This window comes from Jaculus jaculus, chromosome 1, assembly GCF_020740685.1.
Source record: "Jaculus jaculus isolate mJacJac1 chromosome 1, mJacJac1.mat.Y.cur, whole genome shotgun sequence".
Taxonomy (NCBI): Eukaryota; Metazoa; Chordata; class Mammalia; order Rodentia; family Dipodidae; genus Jaculus; species Jaculus jaculus.
In genome coordinates, this window is record NC_059102.1 from 171,831,498 (window position 1) to 171,856,801 (window position 25,304).

Here is a 25,304-nt window from a genome sequence, read left to right on the forward strand (position 1 = left end):
AGGTCAGAAGACAATTTTTGGGTGTTGGTCCTCCCCTTCTACCTCATTTGAGGCAGGGATTCTCATTGTTCACTTCCCCCTTAATCAAGCTTTCTGATCCCCAAGGTTCTGGGACATTCTCTTGTCTCTGCTTCTGTCTTGGGGTAGGTATGCTGGGACTCCTGAAGCCTGCTGCAGCTTCTGGCTTTTTAAATGTGGGTTCTGGGGACCTGAGCTCAGGTACTCCAGCTTGGGCAGCAAGTGCTTTTCCACTGAGCCACTTCCCTGCCCCACAACAGCAAATTCAGTGAAAGGATATGGGTAGTTCATGAAGAATCAGGCTGTAGAACAGGTCTAAGGACACCCTCTGCTGTTGTTGAAATCCAGACGCTGCGGCTGGTACCTACAATGCCACAAGACTTGGACCCTGGATCCAATATCTAGCACGGCGAGCATGGAATCGCAAAATGCTGATCTTACCATCAACATTGCTAAACAGATGCCTTCTTTTTTTCTTTTAAAGGAACAACTGTACATGTATTTATTTATTTTTATTTATTTATTTGAGAGTGACAGAGAGAAAGGCGGGGGAGAGAGAGAGAAGGAGAGAGAATGGGAGTGCCAGGGTCTTTAGCCACTGCAAACAAACTCCAGATATGTGCACCCCCTTGTGCATCTGGCTAAAGTGGGTCCTGGTGAATTGAGCCTTAGGCTTCACAGGCAAGCGCTTAACTGCTAAGCCATCTTTCCAGCCCAACAGATGTCTTCTTGACCCCCACTGAGTTCTGGTATATTCAGTCTTGCATATGTGCTTCTTTCTGGTAGAGGTTAGTCATGTGCCTTCACTGCAGAGGAGGATAAAAATCTGGCACTGTCGTGTTCAGTAACGACATGCCTGCTCCCCACCGTTATGCACAGGAAGAAACAGCTCAGGAGACACAGGAAGGGGGAGGTGGCTGGGAGGCTCCCAGCATGCCTGCCACACATGCAATGATAACAGGTGTTTCTTCTTACAGCCCAGGAGGTTAGGGGTTGTCACTGCTGTAGTCCGCTCCACATTGCTGGGATGAACATTTAAACCAGGCACAGTTTAGGGGAGGAAGGGAGTTATTTCAAAGCTCACAGATCCAGGATGGAAGTTCCATAATGGTGGAACTTTTCTTGGTTTCACAGATCCACGTAGAGAGAAACCACCACCAGCCAGCACCACAAGTAAGTACCAGCCAGAAGCAAATAGCAGGGACTTCGGCAGAACTCAGACTGCTCTGCCTACCCTCAGGCTAGAAATAAGATTTGACTACAAACACACCTTTGAACCCCAGGATCCGCCCCCAGTGATACTGCTGGAAGTCCAAGCTGTAAGCTTTAATAAAGCATCTGAGTAGTCTGTGGGGTGGGGGACATACATTCGAACCACCACAGTCACCCTCACATTCTGAGCAATGGTGATGGAATAGAGACACTAGGAACTTTGCACAAAGTGGGCACCATGGCTTAGTTGGTTAAAGTGCCTGTGTAGTAAACAGGAGATCCTGCGTTCGAGCCCCAGTGGTGCCTCTTTGCTCTCTCCAGCTTTAGTGGGCTGTGGTAGCTCATATCTTTAGTCCCAGCACTTGGGTAGGAGGAGCACCATAAGTTTGAGGCCAGTCTGGCGAGAGTGAGATCCAGGTCAGCCTGGGCTAAAGTGCAACCATGCCTAAATAAATAAAATAAAAAGGGGAACTTGCTACAGGGTCACACAGCTATGAAGTGGCAGGTGGGCTGCCAGACTTGCACAAGGTGTCACATGCGACTGGAGTTTGCAGTGGCAAGAGGCCCTGGCATACCCATTCTCTCCCTCTCTCTCTCCATGTCTTTCTCAAATTAATACATTATACTTTAAAGACATTGTTTATTTTAGAGAAAGAGAGGAGAGAGAAATAGAGATGGAGAGAGAAAACCAGGACCTTTTGCCATTGCAAACAAACTTGTGTACTGAGGACTTGAACCTGGACTGGCAGACTTTGCAAGCAAGTGCCTCTATCCACCGAGTAAATTTGTTTTATTATAGCAATAGGGAAGTAATACACACAATAACATATGGTAAGGTAAAAAAAGAACTGGGTTTGAGTCCCAACCCTACTTAAACACCTGCTCATCCAGCAGCTATTTATTGAGAATCTCCCATGTCTCCTGGGCACTGTACCTAAGATATAATGATGAGTAAAAGATATAGCCTCTGTCATCATGAGGGAGAGAGAGGTAATCTCACAAGAAAGGGAAAAATGACTAACTGTACTAGGGACAAGCCCATGGAGCTCCAAGAGGACACATCCCATATGGGCAGTGGGCTGGATTTGACTCAGGAGCCACACTGAGCCTCCCTTTTTCCTCATCTGAAAAGTGGAGATAGCAGCAGCTAGCTCAGTGTACATATCTATATGCATGTGTGTATACGTGTGTTGTGTGCATGTGTCTATGCATGTCTGCATGTGGATGGGAACTCTTGTTCATGAATGTGGAGGGCAGCAGCTGGCATCAGGTGTCTCCCTCAGTTGTCTTCTGTCTTGCTCTTTGACACAGATTCTCTTGCTGAACCCAAAGGTCACTGTTTCTGCTAGGCTGGCTGGACACTGAGCCCCAGAGATTCCCCTTCTCCACCTCCCTTCTCATCACTGGGATTACAGACACATGCCATCCTCCCTGGTATTCTTACACAGGCTTTATGGATATGAGATCACAACCCCATGCTTAAGCAGCTTAATCCACTGAGACATCTCCCAGCACATATTGTTTGACTAAAGGACAAATGAGATAATACTTATGATGAACAGTATTAAAATGCGTATAGTAAATATTATTATGAAAGTTGGCCAGCCAAGTGGTCTAATTTTGAGGGTGAGTAGTTTAGGTGTACATGAATACTTCCAGTACATGAGACCCCAACCACAGTGATTCTTAGACTCATCTTTCTACCCCGTTCACCTGAAGACTTTACAAGCAGATGTCTGACTCCTACTTACCAGCCAATTGAATTTCACCACAATGGTGCATATAGTTTGTATAGGCTTACAAGCCTCTCCCAAAATTAGAGATTTTGCACACATTAATCGTAATGATTGGAGAAATGCAGAGTTATGAAAAGGAGGAAGGAGATGAGGAGATGGCTTTAGTGTTAAAGGTGCTCACTTACAAAGTCTGCTGGCTGGTGTGAAATTCCCTAGCCATTGACTGCATCTGGAATTGGTTTGCAGTGGCAAGAAGTCCTGTTGTGTGTGCATGAGTGCGTGCGTACACACACACACACACACACACACACACACACACACACGCGCGCGCGCTCAAATAAACAATATGAAATTTAGACCCTGCATTGTGGTAATAAAAGTTGAGCAACCTTAAAAATGAAAATAAAAAAATTCCCCAGCCACCCACATAAAGCCATATGGACATTCCTTTACAGAGACAAAAGATCATGGTGCTCATGTGCATGCATGTGTGTGTGTGCATGCACGTGCGCACGTGTGTGCACACACACACAAATGCAAATACATATGTAAATGAATGAAAAAGGGAGCAAAGAACCACCTCCATCCTCCCTTCCCTTCTCCGCTGGAAGCCCCCAAGGTCTGCGGCAGGTGCGTGCCTTCATACCTTCTAACCGTGGCTCCATCCAGGAGGCTTATAGGAAGGACCTGTGCAAGCTTTGGTGTGGTGAACTGTTCTCATAGTTAATGTTTCTCTTTTGCTGGGTATGGTGGTAGTGTGTAGCTATAATGCCAGTATTTGAGAGGCTGAGACAGATTGCCACACATTTGGGGCTAGCCTGAGCTGTAAAGTAAGTACCAGGCTAGCTAGGGCTGTGTGGCAAGAGCTTATCTCCAACCAACCAACCAACCAACCAACCAACCAACAACAAACAAAGCAACAAGACCCCTAAATGTTTTCGTCTATGTCTTGCTCTTCACTTAACATCGATACAACATTCTCTAGAACAGATGAGACTCAGTCACTGTCCTATTGGCGGGTAGCATACAGAGGATGAAGCTAATCAAATGTGCATTTTTAACTTTAATAGATATAAAGATATCTGTTCCCCAATTGTCCTTGGCGATCCATAGCCCCCACTGTAAAGTAGGAAAGCCATGAACTTTAGGGACTCTCCGAAGGAGATTCATAAGAGTGGCACAGGGTAAAAACTATGAGCTCAGGGCAGAAGCACAAAGGCCTCCAGGTACCTGCGATGCCCATGGACATGGAGTGGGCTCTTCAGTGAAGTGAAGAAATGGTTCTTATCAGCCCTTCCTTTCCCTCTGGTTGAGGCAAGCCCTCTTTCCCCAGAGGGACTTCCTCCAAATTGTCTGTATAAAATGGCCTTGAGAGATAAAGCATAGAAGCCAGCTTTGGAAGTCTGTGAAGACCCAGGAAACCTTCTGGAAGGGTAAGTGTTTTCTCTGCTGAGTGAAGCTGGCTTGGGCATGTCCAGCCTCCTGGGGTGCACCTGGCCTTGGCTGAAGGCTCTGAAGGTGCCTGGCAGAGCTGTGTGTGGCTCTCAAATTCCATGGGTGCTAGTAAGACAGGAGGACTACTTTCCCTCTGCCCTAAATATTGCATCTGAGCTACAAGTTTTCCTCGGCTGTGTGTGTGTAGGGGGTGTGGGGGAGGGAGGAGCAGAGGCCAAGGAAAGGAGAGGCATATGTGGCTTTTGAGCCTTGAAGAGGGAACACACTTTCTTAGTGCTGTATGTTCCTGGGGAAGGGAAATAATCATTGGTTCTTCATCCTCTTTTATTCAAAACAAGTAAATAAATGTCATATTCTTTTTCCTTCTGGGCCTGTAGGAAAGCCTTCCTGAACTGCTGTTTGTGGTCTGTTTCATTCTAGTCACAAAACAGTCCATGCAGCAGCAGGCGATGGGCTCATCACTAGCTCTTCTGGACCATCCTGACTTCTTGCCTTCTTTTCCTTCTCCCTTCCAAGGTTCCAGAGTAGTGTCTGTGTGTCAGTGTGTGAGAGACAAAGTCTGTTCTCCATTGCAGGGCAGCTGCGATGAAATTTCCTCTGGCTATTCTGGCTCTTCTCATTGGGGGAGTTTCTGCTCATCATCTGAGTAAGTCTTCTAGGCCTCCCTTCAGTCTGGTCCTGCCTGCAGTAGATGGGTCCTGGATCACCTGCCCCTTTCCCCTTCCCTTCTCTGCTCACTCCCTAGGGGAGCAGATACTTCATAGCCAGGGGTTGAAATGACTCCTGAGAACATCTGTTATAGTTATGACATTGGATTTACTGTGACATTCCCAGTTCTGTCCTGTGTACATAGTGCTAATGATATTCACAATAATAGTAGCTTCCTTTGACTATGAGCTCTTTCTATTTTTCTTCCTTCTTTATTTTTTTTTTTTTGAGGCAGAGTCTCACTCTAGCCCTGGCTAACCTGGAACTCACTCTGTAGCCCAGGCTGGCCTCAAACTCCTGGCAATCCTCCTGCCTTAGCCTCCAAGTGCTGGAATTATGCCCAGCTTTGCCTACCTTGTTTTTGAGACAAGTTCTCATGTAGCCCATGTTGGCCTTGAACTCAATATTTAGCTGTGAGGGTAACTGATACTCTTGCCTCTACCTATTGAGTGCATAGATTATTGGCATGTGCCACTATGTCCAGTTTGTGAGGTGCTGGGCTTGAATTGTACACACTAGGCAAACACTGTACAAACTGAGCTACCTCCCCAGCCCTTCTGAGCTTTTTATATATCTGATCCTTTTCAATTTCCAGAGCTTCCCAGGAGTTAAAGCTGGTAGCTGTTAGAGCCAAGACCCAAACCCACAAAAACTTGACTTTAAGCCCTTTATCTTAACCTCACAGACCTCATGGAAGAAGTTGGCAGGAAGTGGGATGGAGGGGTGTCTCTTCATGGAGACTTAGTTGCAAGTTCCTCTCTGCCTAGGAATGGTAGAACAGTGAGGCCCAGGATGAGGCAGGAGCTGTCCATGGTTCTGGGAGAACAGGGAACTATATGCAGAAAAGACACTTGGTCTTTCTCTCTGAAAGGATCTGAAACCTCCAACTTTGAGAGCTTCAAGTGTGATGAGACCTTGCCTCAGGAAGGGGAGATATTCAGACAGGAAGTCAAAGAGTCTCCCGTGGAGCTGACGCTGCCAGAGGAAGAGGAAGAGGGGGGCTCTGGAGGTGAGGGTACTCCTGAGGACAAAGAGGCTGTTGAATCAGACTCAGCCCTGGATGTGCTGGACAGAGACCTTCAGTGTCCCAAGGAAGAGGACACAGTGAAGCTGGAGGGCAGCCCTGGCTGCAAGACCTGCCGCTACCTCGTGGTGAGGAAGGCCCGGAATTTTAACCAAGCTCAGGTGAGTGGCCTATGACTGGGACTGCGGCGCCAGGGTGGTCAGGCAGGTGTTGTGTCTCTTGATGCTTTGCCCTTTTGTGGGCTCTGGAAGGTATCACAGAGGGAAGGTTCTAGAGGTGCTGGGTGAGGGGGAGGGACATTGGAATATATTGCGCTCTGATCCCTAGTCTTAGAATGGTTCGGCTAGTGAGGAATGGAGGGAGATAGGGAAGAATGGAGGAAGGAAGGGGGAGCATGAGTTTTGGGGACACAGAGGTCCAAGACTATGGCCATGTGATTCCCTGCAGAAGGGAGGCAGTGACCCCTCCTTCCTCTCTTGTCCTGTCTTACAGTCTGTTTGCCAGCGATGCTACCGGGGCAATCTGGTTTCCATCCACAGCTTCAAATTTAACTTCCAAATCCAGTGTTCCATCAGGGCACTTAACCAGGGTCAAGTCTGGATTGGAGGCAAGATCGTGGGCGTGGTAAGTGGGCGCCAGCTGTAGATGGGAAGCTCCTCCAGATCCCAGCCCATGCCCACCTTGTTGCCGTGCTTTTCCTCTACCAGCGCCTAAAGAGTTGGGAGTAGAAATCCAGCCAGGCAAGGCACTGAGGTACTGCTAAGAATTTATAATCAGGCCTGGATCCAAATTCTTCATAGCCTGTCTATCCCCATGACCTGGGCAAGTTGGGTGGCCTGTTTTCTCACCTCTAGTGGCATAAGGATGATTGTGTTACCGGGATGCACAGAATGTGGTAGTGGTGGTCAGGACAGTGCCTCTCATGGTCCTGTGGCCGAGGACTAATGGTGGACAGCAGGAGGAGCTGGCACAGACAGTGCCACCTCTGCATCTTTTGCCACCTCAGTGTCCTCCTAACTTCCTCTGTCCCCTTCTACTCCTCCTACCTCTCCCAGTGCCTTCCTCCTTCTCCTACATTCCCCTGTGCCCTCCTCCCCCTACCTTCCCCAGTGCCCTCCTCCTCCCCCTACCTTCCACAGTGCCCTCCTCCTCCTCCTACCTTCCCCAGTGCCCTCCTCCTCCTCCTACCTTCCACAGTGCCCTCCTCCTACCTATACCAGTGCTTTTTTTCCTTCCTACCTTTCCTAGGGTCACTGTGCACGCTTTCACTGGGTTGATGGAAGCTCTTGGAATTTTGCATACTGGGCTGCTGGCCAGCCCCAGGCCTGTGGTGGCCGATGTGTGTCCATGTGTACCCGAGGTGAGGTGGGCTGGGTTGAATGAAAGGAAGGCCTGGGAGGTCCAAGGAGGAGGGATAGGCACAGAGCCTGGTTACCCAGGGAGAGGTCTCCTTGGTGAGGTGTGGAGCTATTAGAGGTACAGAAACCTGCCTGCAGGCTTTGTGAGAGTGGGCAACGGGCTGATGATTCTTCTTATTCTGCCTCCACAGGAGCCCAGTGGAGAAAATCTAAATGTACCCGGAGACTCCCTTTCATCTGTTCCTACTGAGCTGGTCCCAGCCAAGAGTTCAAATTCCCTCTCTTGGGCAGCTGCCTCTTCTTTCCTGCCAACAGCCTCATCCGCCTCCTTGAAATAAAATTTGCTTTACTGAGACAGATTTCTGCTGTGATTGTTGACCCATATGCTTATTCTCACGTTGACCTTTCTACTTTATCATCTTTCCCCATTCCATACCTTTCATACACGGAGTCACAAGCTACCATTCTTCAAGAATAAAGGGTGCATCAGGTGTGGTGGCACACGCCTTTAATCCCAGCACTTGGGAGGCAGAGGTAGGAGGACCTCCATGAGTTCGAGGTCAGCCTGAGACTACATAGTGAATTCCAGGTCAGCCTGGACTACAGCAAGATCCTACCTTGAAAAAAAAAAAAGTAACTTTGGACTTTCTCCCAACCAAACCAAACCAAACAAAAAACACCAGGCATGATGATGCACACTTTTAGTCTCAGCACTTGGGAGGCAGAAGTAAGAGGATCACCATGAGTTTGAAGCCAGCCTGAGACTACATAGTAAATTCCAGGTCAGCCTGGGTTAGAGTGAGACCCTACCTTGAAAAAAAAAAGGGTGGAGGGTGCAAAAAGTTTTGTAGAGTCTTTTGGTGACAAAGAAATGGTCTCAAGTGGCTCCAAAACACCCATAAAAGATCCAATTGCTGGGCACCTCTGTAACAGGTGATGCCAGCCCCTACCCACAGCTGCCAGACCTTTTAAGATTTTGAGCAGACCCTCAGTGACCTATACTGACATCTTCATGCCATTCACTCCCCCAGAACTGTACTTGAAGTATGAGGAAATTAACATGCCCTGTAAGCAACCCCAAACTTTCAAGAGTAGGTGTGTAAGGACCTATCTTTTGTTAATCAAGTGGAACAGCCCTTAGCATGTGCCAGGCACTGCTTCTCAGAGGTACATTTAGGTGGCTGGTCTACTATATGGACTGCTTGTTGCTCCCCAAATGAATTTTCTGCTCCCTTATTAGTGTCTCTGCACTTCCTCAATTAACTATGGAATTTGTGCTCACTGGACTGGAGAGATAGCTTAATAGTTAATGCACTTGCTGGCAGAGCCAAAGGACCCAGGTTTGATTCCCCAGTACCCATATAAAGCTGGATACACAAGGTGGCACATACATCTAGAGTTCATCAGCAGTGGCTAGAGGCCCTGGTGCACCCATTAAGTCTCTCTCTACCTCTCTTGCTCTTTCAAATAAATAAAAACACATTTTTTAAAAAAAGAATCTGCACTCACATCCTGTCTCAGACAGGCTTTGCCTTTATAAAAACCCAATATAAGACCATTTGCTATGTCACACTCTAAATAAGGCCTGGGCTCCAGAATACAATTTTTTTTTTGTCAGTCAAGAACATATTTGCATATAAGCACAGTGACATGCACTAGTTGTTATCTCTCATTAAGTACCCACAAAGTAGTCTTGTTGTGTTAGCACCTTGTGTAGGCTGCCCTATTGTGAACAATTATTATCATTCCTACCTTTTAGAATGATGCTCAGAAAGGTCATCTCCTGATAAAAGACTTGCCCAAGGCTGAGCTTCTGGATGTCTCTGACACTAGGATTCTCCCTTTACTCATTGTACTTCCATGGCTCTCTCCCTCTCTTCTGGGCTCATCTTGGGCCTTAAGACTCAACCCAGATATGGGTGAGGAAGCCCCAGCAGGGGTGAGGTAGAAAGAGACCACATGCACTTTCTCCAGCAGGGAGTAAAACAGGAGGCAAGGGGTCCATGCTCTGAGCCCTTTTCCTCTAGGACTCCTCACATGTAGGGAACTTCCTATGGGGGCCAGGTTCCTAGAGAGACAAAACAAGATCTGTAAAAACTTTTGAGTGGCTCAGAGAGGGGAAGCTATTTGTTCAAGGTTACTCAGTAGTGGCAGAGACAGAACCTTTGCTCTATGTCAGTTTGTTGATTTTATAGATGACGCCCTTCTGAAACACTATGGGCTCAGCTCTGAGGTGTGTACTATAAGGATGTAGCTCAGACACAATTGCTGCCCCTGTCTCTCATGGGCTTTCTTTTCTGATATGGGACAGCATCACATTTCCTTATTCAAATATTAATAATAAAGACCAGTAGAGAATGAGGATATAATTCAGTGGTAGAGTAGATGGTTATCAGGGTTCAATCCCAGAATGCAATAAATAAATGAATAAGAAACTCCATAAATAAATGAGTGAAACAAACATCTCATTCTAGGTTCTGTATTATTAAGTGGATTTCATCTTGTTCCTTAGAAATTCCTCAGTAGGGTGGGGTGGAGATGCTCAGTCTATGGAGGCCTCTTTGGGGGATAATGTCAAGGAGGAGGCTCCAGCATGGCTGGCTGTGTTCTGTATATCGCTCTGGGTGTGGGTGCACAGGTGTAGCCATTGTAGTTTGCCCACACGGTTCACTTTCAAGTACATTTGAAAGAATGGATGTTATTGTCCATATAAAGGTTTTTTAAAATATTTTTATTTATTTATTAGACAGAGAGAGAGAGAGAGAGAGAAAGAGGCAGATAGAACAAGAGAATGGGCACACCAGGTCCTCTAGCCACTGCAAATGAACTCCAGACTCATGTGTCCCCTTGTGCATCTGGCTTATATGGGTCATGGGGAATTGAGCCAAAGTCCTTAGGCTTTGCAGGTAGATACCTTAACTGCTAAGCCATTTCTCCAGCCCCCATACAAAGGTTTTTAAAAGTAAATTTTACAAAATAAGGAGACTGGTCTGACATCCCAAGAGGTGGGTTTGTGTGTGCATTCCTCCTGTCTGGCAAGGTACTAAGTGAGCTCCATGAAAGTATGGCCACACCTGGAATACCTGGAGTTGCAATCCTGTGCAAAGGCAGAGTAGGAGTCCAACCCGTCACACTCAGTGCTTATTCAGTGGCAGGGGCCACTGCTGGAGAGCCTCGCCTCACAAGATGACTCAGAGGACCACCCCAGTGCCACAGGCCAGGTACTGCACTGGAACTTTACTCCACCTGCTCTCTTTAGAGGAAGGTCCTGACATTGTCCTTGGTTTATAAGACACAGAGTGCTGACTCTGCACCTTGTGATTTCATTATACACATACACTTGCCTCCTCATTGCGGTGAGACCCATCTTTTGGGATGGACTGAGATGACAGGCAGAGTTTAAAACCCATATGAGCATAAAAGCCAACAGGGAGCCAGAGACTTAGAAACAACACCACTGGCTCATTTAACTGAGGGTGACACATTTGAATGTATCAGGCGCCAGACAGGCTAGAGCCCTGTGTACTACTTCTTACTAGCTGTGAGAACTTGAGTAAGTCACTTAGCCTTTCTGTGCTTTGGTCACAAATATGTGGAGTAGAGGTGGCAAAATCCAATGTGTAGGATGCTTTGTAAGGATTATATATGGAAGTCATGGTTATAAAGGCCTTAATGAAGCCTAGCATCTGGTCTGGGGTGACCCTTCAAAACATGACTTCTGGGCTGGAGAAATGTCTCAGTGGTTGAGGTGCTTTCTTGCAAAGCCTAATGACCTGAATTTGATTCCCCAGTTCACATGTAAAGGTAGATGCACAGAGTGATGTGCGCATCTGAAGTTCCTTTGCAGTGGCTAGAGGCCCTATCACACCCATTCTATCTCTGTCTGCTTGCAAATATAAATAAAGAAATTATTTCTGGCTTTAAATCAGGCAGACATCATTGTGATCATTGATAATGTCATAGAAGTTATCAGAATGCCTTTTATCAGGGTTTGTGTGTGAGGAAATAAGATCAATGTGAGGAAATGGACTGTGAGAGGAGCGTTGTCCAAGAGAAGAAGTCAGCTACAGGGTAGAAAAAGAGCCAGAACACCTGGGTTTAGGTTTGTCTTTGACTTGCTGAATGATTTGGAAAACTAGCTTAAATAGTGGGAGATGTTGCTGGGGAAATAGCTCAAAGGGTAAAGTGTTTGTCACAAAAGCATGAGGACCTGAGTTAGGATCCCCAGCAACCATGCAAAAATGCAGGGCATGGTGATGTATGCCTGGAGCCCCAGCAGTATGAAAGTGGAGATGATGCATCCCCAGGATGAGCCTAGCTGAACTGGTGAGCTTCGGGGTCAGTGAGAGACCCTGTCTCAAAATAAGGTGGACAGCAGTAGATGAAGACTCCCAATGTTGACTTCTGGCCTCTAGGTGCATGTGTATACATGTTTATGTGTATCTGTGCACACACTTGCACCAAATTGAATACAAACATGCACATACACACACCACAGACACATAAATACATGTGCAGAAACTAACCAAAAAGCCACCTGGAGATCAATTTCCTTATCTGTAAAACGAAACCAGACATGTGGTGATTGTGGTGGTGCTGGCTCGTGTGAGTCACCAACCTTGGTGTGCATCCCAACTCTCTGGTAAAATGTCCACCCTGGCCTGGGTCCCAGGATGAGGAAAATAATAAGGAAGGATGTCTATTCTCCACTTCTTCACTGGAGAGATCTCGATCTTAAAACCCAACGGTCAAGTTTTTGTGTCTTACAGTTGACCAACCCTCCCACAATTGGGCAGATAAGCAGCTGGGTGGTTAAGGGAGATAACAACCAAGGCCATTGCTCTGCAGTTAGGCCCAGATGTGGCTTCTCAGTTATTTCTCCATTTGTAGTTCCCTTAGTTGAGCAGACGAGGGGAAGGGATCCATACTAGCTTGCTTACCATGCTACCAGTCTTTGCTGCCTTGGATGGTTGGGCTAAAATTTGGGGAAAGTTTACTTATGTGTGTACTTATGTGTGTCCCTCTCACTCCCCAAAGCCCGTGAGCTCTTAGGAGAGTGGTCTGGCACAGTCAAGGCTCTGCACTTGCTGGCTTCTCTTTGGACAGCAGCAGTGAATTGAGCTGCATCCTGGCTGTTCAAACCTTTGACGTTTTGTTCATCATGGACAGTTGGCATTCATTTTGATTTTTAAAAGATTGCATTACATATTTATGTTGAAAATTTAATTGCTTTTAGTGTCACTTTAAATATAGCCTCTGAGGCGAGGACCTCATTACTTGATCTTAGTCCCAGCCCTGGTGGTGGCAGAGGGCTGATGGGAGGCAGGAGGCAAGGGTGGGGTAGGCAGATAAACTTACTAGTAGATTCTGTTCAAGCCTTTTCACTCCAGTTGCTGCTTCTTTGCCAGCCCTGCAGATGTGTCTTGAGGTTGGGTAAGATGTTGTATTCTGGATTAGTGATCACCAAATGCTCCAGAGGACATGTGTGGAGATGTTTGTGATGGTCCTAACATGCTGGGGGCTCAACTGACATCAAGAGAGTAGAGATTTGTGGTGCCACTAAACTTTCCATAATACGTAGGACAGCCATCACAACTAGTATTTTGTCTTAAATATTAATAGTGCAATGGTTGATAAAACTTTGTATTGAGCCACAGCACAGAAGAAATAACACACATATGAAAGACGAGGAAGACAGAGGAGATGGGAGGGGAGAAGGGAGGGGGGGGGGAGTCAGCTTTGGAGCTCTAAAGACTTGGGCTCCCTGCCTACCCTCATGAACTTGGGAAGTCATTTTCCTTGTGGAAATCTCATTGTTCCCATGTGTGAATTAGGATGTTCACACAGTCCTAGTGGGGATCAGAGGTGAATTTTGTATGAAGCATGTAATAAAGATAAATGTTTAGGGGTGCTGAGGCTCCCCTTCTCTCCCTCTGCTTCCCTTCATGGTCTCCCAGATCCCTGGGATCTTCACGTCACCCTGGAATAATGGGCACTGGAGGCTGCCTCTGGGTTAGGAGTTCCATTCAGGCTGAGCATCACCAACAACAATTACTCCTGGACTTCAGCCATGATGTTGCATAAGCCTCTCAAGCCAGCATGCACAAGCTTCATTTAAGACAGCAGGATGGAGGGGGCAGGGCCCTGTGTCCCCAGCAGAGAGCAGGGTCTGGAGTGAGACAACTGAGCATAATTTTTATCAGTTCCACTACCCCAACTGTATCCTGGGGAAATCACTCTGGCTTCTCCCCACTTCCCCAAAAATCCAGTATAAGGGCCGCTCTCAGAGGCAGCAGCCACTACAGTGGGAGCTTCCGTCTTGCAAGAGGTAAGTGCTGCCCTGGCTTCTGGGCTTGGGAGGAAGCGGCACTCTAGGAGACAGACACTTGGGAGGCCTGTCCTTTGGAGCATGATGGTCATTTCCCTCCATCTTCTCCTACCCCAGCATGAGTGAAAAGAGCTCTGACCCGAGGCTGACCTGTGCCTGCGGGTCTTCACTGTGTGTAGAGTATGTCCTGAGGGCAAGATCTCAGATGAGGAGGTCTTTAGTAGCAGAGTTGTCCTTCCCCCACACCTGTGTCAGGCTTTCCAGCTCAAGGTCTGACCATTGGAGAGGCAGGAAGCTCTCCTGCCTGCCCTTTACTCAAGTAGTTAAATATGTCATTGCATTCCAGGAGCTGTGCTAGATACACAAGGGCAGACCCACGGAGGAAGGTGGAGTTGTCTCCTACGGTAGAACTGAATAGCTATGAAACGTCTCCTGCTCCTGTCTCTTCTGTTGGGGACAGTTTCTGCTTTTCATCTGGGTAAGTTCCCCACCCTCTCTTCACCTTCCCTTCTTATTCACCTTTCTCCTGCTCTCTGGGCCAGGGCCACAATGTGTCCTTTCCATGTGACCTACCCCATTTCCAGTTAGATTTCTCCTGGAACTCTGAGTTGTGTTCTGAATTTTCAGTCAGAGCTCCTTCAAAAGGAAAAACAAAACAAACAAACAAAAAAACACTGCACATTAAGATGGAAGGCCTGTTCCGGGCTTGCCACATGTGCTACCTCCCTTCCCCCATACACTCTGGTGGTGTCTGCCTGAGGTCAGGTTCTCATCCGTGTGGGAGCCTGGCACAAGACATTTTTTTTTTTTGCCTAACGCTGTCGTGTCTGGCTCCAGATGGCATCCCCAGGAAGGCTTGAGTGGGTAAGGTCGGAGCTGTCCATGGTTTTGAAAGAAGGGAGCACCTAATGTGATGGCAGGTTATCTCTCCTTCCTAGAGAGCAACGACCCCCATCTGGACAGTCCAAAAAGACAGCCAGACCTGGGGCAGGTTGTAGACGGTGCAGGAGAACAGGGACAGTTGACCCAAGTGATGCGCACAGAGGGAGAGGAACCCGAGTCTTCTGGCTGTTGGGATGCCTTTGAGAATGAGGTCGTGGAGTCGGACCCAGCTGCTGTAGACAAGGACTTGGAATGTCCCAGGGAAGAGGACACAGTCCACATGAAGGGAGATCCTGGGTGCAAGACCTGTCGCTACCTGCTGGTGAGGACCCCCAAGACGTTTGATAATGCTCAGGTAAGCAGCGGGGGTACTGTGGGTGTGTGTGTGTGCATGTGTGTGGAGGGGGAGGACTGGATTCAAACCTCTATTCATTTAGATTAGTGGTTCTCAAAATTTCAGAATCACTAGGAGGTGTTATTAAGATATAGAATTTGGGGCTCCATTCCCAGTCTCCGACTTAGTCTGGGAAAGGGTCTGAGGATTTGTATTTATAACAAAGGTCCAGATTATACTCCTGTGGGAGGACTATAGCTTGAGAGCTATTAATATGGACAAAACTTAGGTATTATAAATACTTGTGTGGCTGGGGAGATGGCTCAGTTGGTAAAATGCTTACCTTGAAAAACGGGGACCTGAGTTCTATCCCCAGTGCCCACATAAAATGCCAGTGATAGTGGCATGTGCCTATTACCTCAGAGATGGGAAAGCAGAGGCAGAAGGGTCCTGCGGTTCACGGGCAAATGTTCTAGCCTAGTTGGTGAGCTCCAGACTAGTGAGAGGCCCTGTCTCAAAGTAGGCATATGGCATTCTTAAGAATAAAATCTGATATTTTTCTCTGGCTTTCACACTCATGCACACTTTTGGACCACACACGTATGAAGATGTATACACACCTGAGAGTGCAGCACGTAAATTAATTTTTTTTTAAGTACCTGGGGAGATGACTCACTGGTTAAAAGCTCTTGCTTGAAAAGCCCACTGACCTGGGTTCAATTCCCAGCACCCACATAAAGCCAAATGCAAAAAGTGGTACAAGCACCTGGTGTCCATTTGCAGTGGCAAGAGACCCTGGTGCGCCCATAAACACACACATACACACACACACACACGTGTACACATGCAAATTTAAAAAATAATTTTAAAAATATTTTATTTATCTATTTGAGAGAGAGACAGAGAAAGATGGAGGCCGGGAGAGAGAAAATGGGCATTCCAGGTCCTCTAGCCACTGCAATTGAACTCCAGAAGCATGTGCCACCTTGCACAGATGGCTTACATGGGTACTGGGGAATTGAACTCAACTCCTTAGGCTTCACAGGCCTTCACCATTAAGCCATATCTCCAGTGCCCAAAATAATTTTTAAAGCAGTGCATGGCGATATGCTCCTGTAATCCCAGCAGTGGGGATGCAGAGCTAGGTGGATCCCTAGGGTTTGCTGGCTAGAGCTAGTCTAGCTGAGTGGTGATCTCTGGGTTCAATAAGGGACTCTGTCTCAAAATAATGTGGACAGTGATTGAAGATGATACCTGAAATCAACCTCTGACATCCACCCACATGCATCATATAAACACGTGTGCCCCCATACATACAAACATCCATACACACATGCATACCAATGCACATGCCCCAAACCGCTCATGATGTATACCACCTCTACTTTTCATTGACTGTGCTTCCTGGAAAAGTGACTTCGCCTTTGGGAGCTTTGGTGTCTTTCATATTAAGACATATAGTTGTCCCTCAGTATCCATGGGAAATTGCCCCCTCCACATCAAAATCTGAAGATGTTCAAGTTGCTTACATAAATGGCATAGTATTTGTGTATAACCTTTGTATAGGCTCCTATATTCTTTAAACCACCTCCTGGTCACTTGTAACACCTAATGTATTATAAATGTTTGACAAATAGTTGTTAACTTTATAATCCAGGGACTGGTACAGAGGGGGAAAGTCTTAAACAGATATCTTCAATCTGTGTTGGTTGAATCCACGACTGAAGAACCCACAGATACGAGGGCTGACGGATAGTACAACTTTTTAGATTTGTGGTGAGAGTTAGGTGAGATAATGTACTTGGAGTAGCCAGGGTGAATAGTAATTAGTGGCTATAACTATTATGAGGATTACTGTTTTTTTCAAGAATGTTGTAACAGGTAGTTAAGGAGCAAAAGGGTAGGACTGGAGGAAGTGAGTAGATCCCTTTTTTTTTAATTTGTGAAGAGTATCAGGGATTTTTCTGGGAGACTAAGAAAGTTGAGGCAAAGGAGACTGACTTCTCTATCTCACCTCTTCCCTCTGCAGAGTGTCTGCAGGAGATGCTACCGAGGCAACCTCGTCTCCATTCACAGCTACAGTTTCAACTACCAGGTTCAGTGCGGGGCCAGTCAGATCAACCAGGCCCAAGTCTGGATTGGAGGCATCCTCAAGGGCTGGGTAAGTCAGGGTGTGACCAAGTACAGGAAGTTCTGGTTGTTCTAAGGGACCACCTACTGGCATCCAATCTCAGCCCAGCAGTTAAGATGTTAGTAAGTGTCAGGCTATGCCATGCTAGAGCTAGGCTGGACTGTCTTGGAAGAACTGACTGTTCACATTTCTTGCTAATTCTATGTTCAGAGAAATACAGGCTTGTGGCTCAACAGTAGTTATGGCATGAGTATTTCCACCAGGGAAATTGGGAATTGTTATCACATAGCTTCTGTAACTGTGACAAAATATTCAAGAGACTCAATGTGAGGGGAACAAAGCCTTATTTTGGATCACTGTTTCAGAGGCTTCAGTTCAAAGTTGCTGGACCTTGACAGTTTGTGTGGCAGAAGAGGTCTGTTCATCTCTGATGACAGAGAAGCAAAGAAGGGAAGGGCCCCAGGGTGCTGGTATCTTCGTCAGGGGCAAGGCCTGGGTGACTTAACTTTAAGTAGATCCCACCTATAAAGATTCTCCTACCTTCTAGTTGCATCACAGGTTGGGGGGGGGTCAAGCATTAAATGCATGGGTCTTTGGGAGACACTTCAGATCCACATTATAGCACATTACAAATGAGGGTTCCTACCTCCCACACTCTCATTCCTCCCCAGAGCTGGTTTTGGAAACACAGGAGGCAGAAGGCTGATTCTAGATGACTTCATTCTGGGCTCAGCTCTGTTGCTTACTAGCTACCTCTGATACTCGGTTTTCACATCTGTAAAATGGGACCTCCTCTTGGTGTGGCTCTGACATCATGGGTGAATATACGGATTTCCCTTAATACTTGAGGTGTGGTCCATGACCCAGCAGCTTCAACTTTGCCTTGTGGCTTGACAGAGATGCAGGATTGGAGTTAGAATCTGCATTTTTAAAAAACAGTGTGTGTGTGTGTGTGTGTGTGTGTGTGTGTGTGTGTGTGTGCATACACATGCCATAGACGATCTTCCTTACACCTCCGGTTTTTTTTTTTTTTTTGAGGTAAGGTTTCATTCTTGCCCAGGGTGACCTGGAATTACCTATGTAGTCTCAGGGTGACCTCGAATTCATGGCGATCCTCCTATCTCTGCCTCCTGAGTGCTGGGATTAAAGGCAGGCATGTGCCACCATGCCCTGCTCCACCTTCTTTTTTGAGACAAAGACTTTGTTGCTGTTTGTGTCACTGCCTGTGCCAGACTAACTGGTTTGTGAGTCTCTGGATTTGCTTGGCTTTGCCTCCCATTGTCACAGGTATGCTGGGATCGTGGATGCATGCACCACTTTGCACCTAGCTTTACATGAGCGATGGGTTAAAGAACTTGGACCAACAGGCTCGCAAGCAAATGACTTTAACCACTGAGTCGTCTCCCTAGTCTCAGAATCTGCATTTTAACAGGGTCCCCACAAGTAAAGTTCAAACCTGTTCCGGGAGGCATCTTGGAGAAAAGGTCATTTTCCCACTGCATGTCCTGCAAACCCTTAGTGGTGAGGGCCTCTGGTTCCTGGTCAGGCAGGTAGCCAGAGAAGTCAGCATTGGCCTGGATCACTCTGCCTTCCTCTGCCCTCTGATCTACCTTCTCTTCTCTAGTTCCTGTGCAAGAAGTTTCGCTGGACTGATGGCAGCTGCTGGGACTTTGGATACTGGGCCCCAGGGCAGCCTGGAAATGGGAAAGGCCACTGTGTGGCACTATGTACCAAAGGTGAGGGGTATGGGGCTCCAGGGAAAGAGAATCACCGATGAAATAGACTCTTGGCTGTTCCTGTGAGCTGCCTGGACGCACCTCCCAAACTCATAGCTCCCTACCCCCAAATGGAGACTCTAATCCTTCTTTGTGGAGACAGTTGAGGTGTGAGGACTCCTTAGAGCAAAAAGAAGTTGTGGGGTACCTTGTAGGGAGCTAGCTGGTTTGGAGTCCTTTGCCTCCTCTGATGTGAGGTGAACTGATGTGATCTCTGAGGACAGCACATGTGGATGGCAGGTATGAGTGAGGGAAAAGTAAGGGTGAGGGAACTGGAGATGGCTGAGAGAAGATGCCAGCTTCAAACTGCACATGAACGGAACAGCTGGGGCAGCAGATGGGAGGCAGTTTAGTGCAGTGGCTGAAACTGCATTGCTGGAGCAAGAGGGCTGTGATTCACATGCCAGCCCTGCCACTTGCCAGCTGAGAAAAGGGGAAGTGATTGATCTCCACAAAGCCCTCATTTCCTCTGCTGTGGAGAATGGACGTCGACGATGATGGAGTCAATGGAGGTTCTGAATGGTAATCCAGATACAGCACTAAGTCACTAAGAGTTTTGTGACCGTAGAGTTGATGGGTACTGATTATGGCTGTGGATGGGGATATGAAGGTACTTGAGGAGGAAAGGAATGGACAATAGGCTAGACACAGGGCAGTGCTTTACTGTGCTTTCTCTTGCAGGGGGCCACTGGCGACGAGCTTCATGCCAAAGTCATCTGCCCTTCGTCTGCTCCTATTAACCCGGGACACAGAGACTGTGGCTTGGGCCTCCTGCTTTCATATACCTGGATGCCTGGATCCCATTCTGGGATCTGGGATCTGTACCCCAGCCTCTTCTGGTCATAAATATAGACTTTCCCTAGCATCCCCCAAGTCTTGTTTCTTCATTTCTCCCTTTGGAAAACTCCTGGGAAAATTATGGAAGTGAGAGGTGGTGGTGCTGATGCAGATGGGGGTGGTCAGGTTGGGATGGGAATGGTACGAAGTGATCTGGAGGCGGAGCATGGGCTACGTGGCATACCCTCCAATTCCTGTCTCTCAGGGCTAGGTTCTACCTTTGTGTCTGATGAAGGAATGGGAATATTCCATGTGGTGGGAAGTTGCCCCTTCTTTGCTTGGACCCAGGACAAGGCGTGGGGTTGGGTAGCTTTCTGAAGTGGGTGTGAAGGGGCTTATTCAAAAGCTGCTGTTGAACACTAAGAATACACTTGAAGAACGACATGAAAGTGTGAGTGAAAGTCTTCTGGGGCCCCTGTTCCTCTCCCTGTATCTTTTGGCCCCCAACAATGACTTCCATTTTCCTTCTCCCAGTCACGTCTCGAGAGTACACATCCCAGAAGAGAAGTTATCCTCCCCTTCCTCTCTCTGCAGAAGGGCCACAGTTTTGGGGGGAATGTGCCTCCCACCAGTATTGTTTTGGAGCCTAAGACAAGGGTTCTAACAGTACCCTAGATCCCATTCCTAGTGTACTATTGTGAGACTCAGGCACTCTCCTTTACTTCACTTTCTCAGACCCATGGGTTAGGGACCCCAAGTGAGCTGCAGCACTCCTGTCTCCACTTCCTGACTGTGGACACAGTGTCAGCAGCTGCCTTCTACCCCTCCTGCCATGCCTGCTCCAGCAGGAGAGGCTGTTTCCCTGCAACTGCAAGCCAAATTACCATGCCTTCCCTTACACTGCTGTTCTCAGGCTATTTTTCATAGCAAAGAGAAAAGGAACCTGCCTATGACATGTGTGTCCGTGTAGCTTTGCATTCTTGCATTTATGAATCTATGCCTGGGCATATATGTGTACCTGTGTGTCCTGACCCATGCATGTGGAGATATGTGTGTGTGTGTGTGTGTGTGTGTGTGTACTGTAGATGCATCTGATGCAATACAGTTCCAGGAGCAAAAATCCAGTATTCCCGAATGTTCTGTTTCCAAGACTACTAAGTTTGAAGGAACAGGACAGGGATGGGGCACAGCCCTCTAAAATGGGTGATTAAAAATGTCAGGCATCAGTATTTTGAACACAGCAGGTGCCTGGCCACAGGGGAACAGGCTCTGGCATGGCCATACACCTTGGTGATGCTGGCTTCAGTGACTGTCTCTAGATAAAAAGGCCTGTCTGTCTCTCCATCATGGAGGAAGACTGGGCCACAGTTCCTAATCACACAGGTCAGGTGATTGTTCTCCACAAGGGAAGGAAGGGGAGCTGATTGGGAGTAGAGCACCTCTACAGATCCCTGCATTGAATGCCACAGGAAGTCGCCTCTATGCTTCTAGATGGACAGTGCAATCCTCTGGGGCTGGGGGGTGGGGAGGGAGAGCAGTAATGGATGCTATTTTGTCAGAACACTGAGGAGCCTCTCATTACCAGCCTCCATGTAGCTCTCTGACAGGGAGTGGCCTCTATTCACGTGAATGGCCCAACATCCTGACAGCCAAGACCAGAAGTAGAGGTAGGGAGGAGGAACAATATCCTTCTAGAGTAAAGCTTCCTTGGGGCAGCTTGTGGGAAGTCAAATGTTCCTCAAATCTTTAGCACCATTACTGAGTCTCTGTTTCAGTCCTTATATATTAATTGCTTTGGCTGTTTAAAGTCTTCCAGTATTGAATATCTCTTGATTAAAATGCAAATACTCTTGAGAGATGAAATTCCCCAGATGTTATCTGTCACTACCCTTGGGAGGTTCATTGGCTACTTACTGAGAAGTGAGTTCCTTATGAGAAGGAACACAGAAAGGCAGGATATGGAAAACTGGCAGTGGATGTGGTGGGGCTCAGTGGGGCAGGGGAGAGAGGGAAATTATGAAAAGGAGATAAAGAAGTAGAGGCGGGGATGTTTTCTCTTTCTGGAGACCCAAGAGGACTACACTTCCTACTATTCCTTGCATCAGAGCTGGGCTTTGCAGTCAGCTACTGTACCTGATCCTGGAGTGATTCCCATGGTTCCCCAGTTCTCATTTCCCTTGCCACAGTAATCTGGGAGGCTGAGTATCTCAGGTGGCATACAGAAAGCCTGACTTACTTTGTTGTATTAACTCTTCAGATTCTACTGATTATTGCAACAAAGCCTGATGTCAACAAATCTGGTTTTTCCAAAATACTTGAACACAGCAGTCCGACCTCAGGCCCCAGCATCAGAACATTTTGGGTTCAAGTCTTCATTCTCCTACTTGCATTTCTTAATTTTACTAAACTTCAGTTTCCTTTCTTTTTATTATATGCGATTGTGCATATTCATGTGTGTAGGTGCACATGCATACACATGCACATATGTGTGAGTGAGTGTGGAGGCTATAAGACAACCTTTGGAGTCATTCCTCAGGAGCACTATCCACTTCTCCTTGAGACAATGTTTCTCATTGGCCGGGAGCTCACTGATTACAATAGATGGCCAATGAGCTCCAGGAATCCCCATCTCTCCCGTGCTCAGATTCCAGGCACATACCAGCACGCTCAGCACTTATGTGGGCACTGCGGATCAAGTTCAGGTCCTCACGCTCGAGAGGCAAGCACTGTAGCATCTGACAAATCTCCCCAGCCTTAAGCCCCAGTTTGTTCTGCATCTGATGCAACAGGATTTCAGGAGCAAATAAACAATATTCCTAGATGTTCTGTGTTTCTGGGTCTACCAGATTTGAGGGATGCAGACCCATGTGTAAAATGAGGGATGAATTAGGGAATGCTTGTCATACATTTAGCCCACTGCCTGCCAATGGTGAATCACTGCTAAAAGCTGGATTTTATGCTGAGTAATGAGGTGGTGTACTGTTGAGAACGAACATGAGTGCTGTTTCTATGCATTGTGTGGTGGTTTGATTCAGGTGTCCCCCATAAACTTAGGTGTTCTGAATACTAGGTTCCCAGCTGATGGAGATTTTGGAATTAATGCCTCCTGGAGGGAGTGTATTGTTGGGGGTGGGCTTATGAGTATTATAGCCAGTTTCCCCTTGCCAGTGTTTGGCACACCCTCCTGTTGCTGTGGTCCACCTTATGTTGGCCAGAGGGTGATGTCCACCCTCTGCTCATGCCATCGTTTTCCCCTGCCATCGTGGAGCTTCTCCTCGAGCCTGTAAGCCAAAATAAATCTTTTCCCGGAAACTGCTCTTAGTTGGGTGATTTCTACCAGCAATGAGAACCAGGCTGCAACACATTGTTTATGTGTTTTTCTACCAAATATCACTAGTAACAATCCACAGAAACTTCGCCAAATCTGTGAGAGGGCCCGTGTGTCTGTGTTGCTGATCGTGCTGGGTAAACCATAATGCCACAAGACAGATTGGCTGTTGTCATTTATACTATGAGTCCTATGTCTAGCACACAGAAGCAGTAACTTGGCTTGGACATGGAGAAGACAGCATGGGGCTTACAGTTACTGGCAGACCCAGGAGGGGCTGGGGTACCCCTGGAAGGTCGACCCCAGTCTGAGGAAGAGGGAGGAACTCAGAAAGAGAGTCCCTCCAGGACAGTGCCTCCATCTCCTCTTAGGAGGCATCTCTGTGAACCCAGCCTCCTGAGAAACAGGGCCACCAGGATGCCCATGGACCTCCTGCTTGGAGAATGTGGTATGTCTTTGCTGATGTCTCTGCTGGAGAAATGAATCCTCATCAGGCTCTGGACACTGCCTAAGTCCTGGTGCTGGCCCTGGGGATGGAGTTGTGGACAAGGGAAGAGTGAGGGAAAGGGTTTATGGGCCTCATGGGAGAGGACTTACCCCTTCTCCTCTGGAGTGGGGTGTCACTGAGGTTGGGTCTATGTGAACCTCCCTAATAGCTCCAGACAGACCTCTCCCCAGTCTCCTTGAATCCTCTGCTGAGGGGCCAGCCCTCTGTCTACAGGTCAGCTCATTTCTGCTCAGACCTTGTCATTGTGCCACTTTCTCAGAGGCAGCTTGAATAATGAAACTTATACCTCAGGCCACATACGTGCATGAGTCCTTCTAGTAACTAATTTTGCATTCTTTACAAAGATGTCCCCAGCTGGGAGTGGTGGCACGACTGTAAATACCAGTACTGGGAATGCTCAGGTAGGAGGATTACAAATTTGAAGCCAGCTCAGGCTACACAACAAAACTCTGTCTAAAAAACAAACAAACAACAAAAAAGTGCCCCTAAGTTTCTAACTCTACAGGCTTCCCAAAACCTAGGTGTGCCCCTGAGCTCTGCTCTGGTGGGATTTGTGAGTCTCTCATTGTATAAAAGCCCAGAAAGGAGAAAAAAGAGACACTGCCTAAGGGGACATCTGAACGAGTGGGGATTCAGGGTGGGCTTGAAGGTGTTCAAGAGCCCCTTCTCTGAGTGGCAGGACAGCTGGATCCTCTCTTGGCCACCAGCTCAGGAACAGGACAAGTCATTTTCCATTTCTGGACCAGTGTGCTCATTTCGGAGCAAAAGAGTCAGCCAGGGTGGTTTTCAAGGCCTTACTAGCTTCTGATGGAGCACATGCCAGGGCCCCTTGGAGACAGGCCTAGATCAACTAGCTGAAGGGCTCATGGGGCACCAGGTCTTTCTTGGGGCCTTTTCACCAATGCTTCAAATGAAGACTGCTGACCTACTTGGGCAGGAACCTAGGTTCTAAGAATCACTTTTCACCCTGGGGGTAGACAATCTGGATCCCGTTCTGAGGGCGCATGTGTGTGCGTGGGGATGCCCAGTGAGTGTGGGACTGAGCTGAGGGGTGAGGGAGAGAAACGCTCACCAATAGTGACTCCTGATTCCTTGTGAATCTGGGACCTGCCCATGGCACAGGGGAAACCCCACACCCCCATCTAGCTTTTAGGCTCCTCTAAAGTGAGTCCTGCATTCCTGAGAAAGCCAAGGCAATCTTGCTGCTAATCTAAGTGCAGTCAGGGAAGGTAGTGGTGCAGCAGAGCAGGCACCTGGGGAACTCATTCTTCTCATGGGAGTGTGGGCAAAGGAGTTAGATCTGGGGTCAAATCTAAGCTCTCTCCCCTTCCTGGCAATGCGGACTGGGGCAAATGACTCAATTTCACTGAGTCTCAGTTTGCCTCCACAACAGGGAAACTGCGCTCTACCTTGTAGGATTACCCTAAGGATTAAATGAGATAATGTGAGGAGCACTTGGTTGGTTCTTGTGGGCACATGTCCTTATTATCATGATTTTTGTTCTTGGAAGGAGGTGACTCAGTAGCTCCTGTCCCTGGTGGGGGCTCCAAGGAAGCTGATGGGGGCATGCAAGGGGTGAAGGTGAGGTTCATGTCTTATTTAGCAGGGAGCACTACCTGTCTATTGGACCATTTGGGCCCAGATACCTAAGTCTCAGCTGCGGCCTTTGGGATGAGCAGCATAAATGAGAGCCTTTCCTCTCCTATACCCGCCTTGCCCAAGTGGGGTTC

At 47.6% G+C, this 25,304-nt stretch overlaps 2 protein-coding genes and 1 non-coding gene across 3 annotated transcripts; all 3 read left to right on the top strand.

Moving 5' to 3' along the window:
* The first annotated feature begins 1,462 nt into the window (after positions 1–1,462).
* Positions 1,463–1,536, top strand: Trnat-agu. Its single transcript has one exon. It is a non-coding gene; the product is annotated as a tRNA-Thr (tRNA).
* A 2,833-nt stretch (positions 1,537–4,369) lies between these two features.
* On the top strand, positions 4,370–7,857 carry Prg2 (proteoglycan 2, pro eosinophil major basic protein). The gene is made up of 6 exons (XM_004667730.2): positions 4,370–4,399; positions 4,997–5,067; positions 6,001–6,314; positions 6,646–6,777; positions 7,402–7,513; positions 7,703–7,857. Exons 2-6 carry the CDS (start codon positions 5,007–5,009, stop codon positions 7,759–7,761), a joined length of 678 nt encoding a protein of 225 aa, XP_004667787.2. The 5' UTR covers positions 4,370–4,399; positions 4,997–5,006; the 3' UTR covers positions 7,762–7,857.
* A 5,965-nt stretch (positions 7,858–13,822) lies between these two features.
* Positions 13,823–19,828, top strand: Prg3 (proteoglycan 3, pro eosinophil major basic protein 2). The gene is made up of 6 exons (XM_004667732.2): positions 13,823–13,839; positions 14,186–14,317; positions 14,778–15,076; positions 17,085–17,216; positions 18,811–18,922; positions 19,643–19,828. The coding sequence occupies exons 2-6, from the start codon at positions 14,260–14,262 to the stop codon at positions 19,699–19,701; spliced, it is 660 nt and encodes a 219-aa protein (XP_004667789.2). The 5' UTR covers positions 13,823–13,839; positions 14,186–14,259; the 3' UTR covers positions 19,702–19,828.
* Positions 19,829–25,304: the final 5,476 nt, after the last annotated feature.